General features: G+C 46.7%; 1 protein-coding gene across 1 annotated transcript; it reads right to left on the bottom strand.

Annotated features, from left to right (window-relative positions):
* Positions 1–290: 290 nt before the first annotated feature.
* Positions 291–5150, bottom strand: klf9 (Kruppel like factor 9; the record flags this gene model as incomplete). The annotated part of the gene is made up of 2 exons (XM_080737866.1): positions 4095–5150; positions 291–595 (listed from the first exon to the last, which is right to left on the bottom strand). Exons 1-2 carry the CDS (start codon positions 4753–4755, stop codon positions 291–293), a joined length of 966 nt encoding a protein of 321 aa, XP_080593992.1. The 5' UTR covers positions 4756–5150.
* Positions 5151–5859: the final 709 nt, after the last annotated feature.

Here is a 5859-nt window from a genome sequence, read left to right as displayed (position 1 = left end):
CACAACGGCTCGCAATCGGCAATTTAAAAGACGTATTATTATTTTGATATTCGTAATAATTTGACAGTTTGGAGACATTTGTACCCATTTTTGTTGATTACTTTTGATGCAGCTAATGGTCTCTTGTCTTGTCTTTGATTTACGTTCAAAAAGGTCTTAAAAGTCAGTTAAAATTGTCACTTCACTGGCATCTGAGGACCCCCCCCCCCCCAAAAAAAAAGAATGTTTTAAATAAAAAATCATAGGTTGAGAACCGCTGCTGCACACTATCACATGCTGTGCGTTTTCATTCACAGCCCGGCGGGGCTCTGGTCTCCCGAGTCGGTGGAGGAGACGGACACGGAGCACCGCCGTCTCTTGGTGGCGACGCCAACGCCGCCACCGGCGGCGGAGGAGCACTGAAGCATGCTGGGATGGAAGCCGGCGTGCCGGCGGGCGTGCTTGGTCAGGTGGTCGCTCCGCATGAAGCTCTTGTCGCAGAGCGGGCAGCGGAAACGCTTCTCGCCCGTGTGCGTGCGGTAGTGGCGCGTCAGCTCGTCCGAGCGCGAGAACTTCTTGCCGCAGTCGGGCCACGTGCACTGGAACGGGCGCTCACCTGGAGGGAAACGCACAAGCACATGCACACACACACACACACACACACACACACACACACACACACACGCTTAGTTTTCATAGGTTGTGGGTACATTACATAGACTTCCATTCATTTCCTGTGGCCTTACCCATAACCTCTATCCCTAACCCTAACCCTAAACCTAACCCTAACCGTTGTGGGGACCTAATATTTGGTCCCCACAATGTCTATTTCTCCAATTCTACTATACTTGTGGGGACATTTGGTCCTCACAAAGTAATATAAACCTGTCCACACACACACACACACACACACACACACACACATTTTTTAACTGTTGACTTGCACCTTTTGACTTTTTTTGCATTGGATGAGTAATCCACATCCATTAAACTCAGCACAAAAAGAAAGGAAACTTGACTTCGGTCCATTAAATCTCCCCTTTAATACCAATTTGTATTGTGTTTTATATATTGTTATCGTTGATTCGCCTTTACTGTACGTTTACAACAAGGTACAGCTTGTAAGCATGGGACATTCGAGGCATGAGCTACACAGCAAAACGGGTGTGTAGCGCCGACCAAAATGTTGCCAAAATGGCCTGCAATACTGTTCTGCTTGCATTTACTCTCGTTTTGGGCTTCCCTGACACTGAGCTTAAAATTAACAAAGTGTAAAAATGGCCAATATGTGTTTTTTTTGTTTGTTTTTTTACCTTATTGCTGTGGGAGAGTGCAATCATTCGATGCTCCAAGCAACACAGGTGAACACCAAAAGAACAGTATTGCAGGCCTGCCAGGTCATTTTGACCATTTTTGGAGGGGCGCTACACACACGTTTGGCTGTGTTGCTCATTCCGCGCATACCAGCCAGATCCTTACAAGCTGTACCTCGTTGTAAAGGTGACAAATCAACGATAACAATGATATCAAACACAATACCATTTGGCATAATTAAAGGGGAGACATAATGGACCGAATTTTGGCACATTTTGGGTCGGCGCTACCCACACAAAAGCATCAAAAGTAGCAGATCTATGTATAAGCTCAAAACATGCCACTTTTAAGCTTATAGTTCTGCTACTTGTGATGCTTTTGTGTGACACTGTGATCAAGTAGACGATATGCAATCTTTGGTGCTGGACTGGTGTAATATTGTATGCATTTACATGTGTACATGTGTATCTAATAAAAGATCTGTCAATGACACAAAAAACAGAATGATTGCAGTGCTGCAGAGTACAAAAAGCTTTGATCAGCCCAAGCTGTTTCTCAATTGTTAGCAGGAAACCAGTCCTGCTCGTCTCAGCACCTTTTTTTTTTTTATAAGAACACAATTTGGCAAAACATTTATTGACTGACAAATACTCATAGAGTCATAACAGCACGCTCATAAAAGACATGCACAGCCACAGACCATTACCATACTTTAACTCAGTGGTTCTCAACCTTTTCAGGCTGCGACCCCCAAAATACCGTAATCATATTTTAACCTGAGGCATTACATTTTGTTTAACACGGTTCTATTGTGAAAATAGCAGATCTACATGCTCACAACGCCTCATGTTGCGAGGCTTTTTGAGCATGTAGATCTGCTATTTTCACAATTGTCTGCCTCTAATATTTGACAATCTGGCCAATGTTTAATTTGTCATTTTAGAAGTATTAAAAAGTCCTTAAAATGTGCAGTTACCCAGTCTATACACTTAAACTTTACGGTGGTTTGTTTACTGTTGAGTGAGAAAACAACGTTGCACATTAAGTTTATCATCTGAGGACCCCCCAAAATAATTTGGGGACCCACAGGTTGAGAACCACTGCTTTGACTTGTGTTTCTACACAGCAGTATTCATACTTTTACACTAGGTTAAAAAAAAAAAAAAACTGCACTGCACAAAGCCCATGCAAAACAAAAATAGCACATGCTTACAAGCTCATAAATCTGGCTTATAAAAACCACAGAGTTCACTAGCACGCCCACCCACCCACGTGGTCTCTCTCTCTCTCTCTCTTTCTCTCTCTCTCTCTCTCTCTCTCTCTCTCTCCTGCACGTCTCGTGTTGTTTACAACCCCGGGGGAGATGACGTCACTAGGAGGAAGCGTAGTGGTGCAAGGAAGGAGGAGGGTTATCTCCGGACAGCACAACATGTGGGGACAGAGCAGCAATGTCGCAGCGACCCCACATGTGTTGACTCATATTTTTCGTTGTTGTCGGGCAGAAGGTATCTCGAATGAACGGCCGTACTTCATAAGCCTACAACTAGGCCTACTTTACACAAACGCATCAAAAGTAGCAGATAAGTTTTGAGTGAGGTGAGGTTTGAATTTGAATCCTGAATGTGAAAAGTAGCCTAATTATAATAGTGTATTCATAAAAAATAAAAAGGATGACAATTGAGAATTGGTAGCCTACTTATAATAGTTAGATCGTTTATGACAGGTCTAATGTGCTATTACACTATTATGCATAAAGCATAGTCTGCAGCTTTTTTTTCTCCCCAACTTACTTAGCCTAAAAATGCAATTAGAAAGCCTATAGGCTATGCTGTTATATGTAGCACTTGATTGATATAGCTATATAGGCTACCTAATCTAGGCCTATATGGGCACCTATATAGGCCTATACATCTAATACATGTAATAATAGCTGACCTTGTTGTGGTGTTATAGCCTATAGCTATGAATCAGAATCAGCATTATTGTCACGTCAAATCACATCACCATATGGTCTATGGTAGCCAGAGCCTATTTTAGATTACTTTACTATAATATCTGAATAAAGTGGTTTCCGTGTCACACGGATATATGCAGAGCATGGGCGGTGGCGTTTACAGTCAGGCCTACTTTCCCAGAACATATAATCTTTGTGCGTGTCAACATCACACACACACACACACACACACACACACACACACACACACACACACACACACACACACACACACACACACACACACACACACACACACACCCGGCTGCGGTCACACACCCCCCCACCAACTGTGCTAATTCATAGGAGGGCCCCTTCCTTTCCTATAATCTGTTATTCATTTGCAAGAACATACCGCGTGTCCTCCCTCTCTCTCTCTCTCTCTCTCTCTCTCTCTCTCTCTCTCTCTCTCTCTCTCTCTCTCTCTCTCTTTCTCTCCTTGGCACGCAAGAAAGCAAGCATGCTCGTGTCAGTTGACATGAACTGTCGCCTGAACAGTTTCAATAAATATCAGATTTCAATGTCTGACTGACTGCATGATGAGAGAGACAGAGAGAGAAAGAGGCTGAGCTGCAGCTTATTGTAAAACAAACAGCCAGTGGGTTGGTGGAGAGAAACCTCTCATTTTACGCAAAAGAAAAAAAAAAAGAATAGAATTGTGTTTATAGTTTTCCTGTGTGTTGTTGGCTGTTGCAACAGTAAAGTATATCATCAGAAATGGATAGTTTGGACTCACTGTGTCAGTCACATGAACAACACCATCCATCCATCCATCCATCCATGCATTCATATCCGTGCACCCACTCACCCGTATGCACCCTCAGGTGCGCTTTGAGGTGGGACGACTTGCCGTAGGTTTTCCCGCAGCCCGCGACGGGACAGCAGTGTCTCTTCTCGGGCGAGGAGTCGTGATGACGACTCGTCCGACGCTGATGATGTCCCGTCCCACTCGCTCCCGTGGGCGCTGTGGTGGTGGTGGTGGTGGAGCCGGTTAATAACGCCCTTTTGTCGGGATTCCGGGACGGTTTGGCCGCCGGCGCCACGGCCACTGTCTGTTTCGGGTTCCTCCTGCGCGTCCGCGACGACCGAGCTGCCACCAAACCCGGTGCGTCCCCGGCGGCGCACCGGGTTTGGTGTCCCGCGCTCGGCCGATAAGAAGCCCCCTTGACCGGGTCAACCACCGGGTCCTGACGATGGCGATCGGCGTTGTTCAGGTCCAGCAGGATCATCGCCACCATCAGTAAAGTCCTGTTCTCCTGGCTGTCTTTCAGCGCGGCGGCGGTGTCCTCCTCCGCCTCCTCCTCTGTCAGAGGTGCCGGTGTCGGCGTCGCCCCTCCGGGACAGCAGCCGAAGACGTCGTCGGTCCCCGGGGGGACTGATGATGAGAGACAACAACGGGTGGTCTGCAGCTGACGACGATGCGTCCCTGCGGCGGCGACGCGATCCACCTCCTCCGGCTCCGACATCATCTTGACTTTAACAATCCACCGTCCATAAAAGACACTCAATATTGTTTATGATCCGCTGTGAAAATGATCACGAGACCCAGATGTTGATGATGATGATGCTTATTGCTTGCTGCGCACCTCTCCAACTCTAAAAAAAAAAAATCAATCCAATTAGAGAGATGATAAATAAATCAGCGCGCCCCACGCACTCCTCCTCCTCTTCGCCACATGAAACATGTGGTTAACCGTTATCAAAAAAACCTAGGCTGCACGTGTTGTCTTCTTCCAATGTGACTCAATCAGTCCTGCACAGATAGCGATTTTTTTATGACTATGAGGTAAATAAACAGGCTATTCTTTCCCTTAAATAAAGCGTTAGAGTTTCCCCCATGTAACCTATAATCTGGTCCGTTATAGAGCTATAGTGAGCTACTATAGGCCTACCAGATTAAAAACCAAGGACGTTTTCCCCATAGTAGCCTAATCGATGGAGTTGTTGTGTCCTCGCGCCTCTCTATGAGTCTGTGACACATGCGTCAACTTGTCCTATATTTTACTGCATGGTTGTTGGAGCGCCTCTCTCTCTCTCTCTCTCTCTCTCTCTCTCTCTCTCTCTCTCTCTCTCTCTCTCTCTCTCTCTCTCTCTCTCTCTCTCTCTCTCTCTCTCTCTCTCTCCCACTCCCTCTCTCTCCCTCTCTCAACTCCAAGAAACAAATTCGCGGAATCCCACGTTGTCATGAGGAAAACGCGCCCCGATTGGCCAAGGAGGCAGCGGTGACGCGCTTGTTGTACTTGGAAAATGTTGGAATATCCCCCCGCGTGCCGTGCGTGGGCTTGAGTGACAGAGCGAGCGGCCAATCGACGTCGAGGGAGGAGGAGAGGGGGCGGACACAAGAGAGAGGCTGACTCAAGATTGCTTGCTATACCCGTGCTGACTGTGTGTGTGTGTGTGTGTGTGTGTGTGTGTGTGTGTGTGTGTGTGTGTGTGTGTGTGTGTGTGTGTGCGTGCGTGCGCGTGCGTGTCGTGTGTGTGCGTGCGTGTGCGTGCGTGTGTGTGTGTGTGCGTGTGTGTGTGTCCTCCCCTATATAGGGGTCAAAGTAAGCATATTGCTCAGTGTTGCCATG

This window comes from Nannobrachium achirus (assembly GCF_963921795.1).
Source record: "Nannobrachium achirus genome assembly, chromosome: 12".
Classification (NCBI taxonomy): domain Eukaryota; kingdom Metazoa; phylum Chordata; class Actinopteri; order Myctophiformes; family Myctophidae; genus Nannobrachium; species Nannobrachium achirus.
This window is presented reverse-complemented; position numbering and strand designations above follow the sequence as displayed.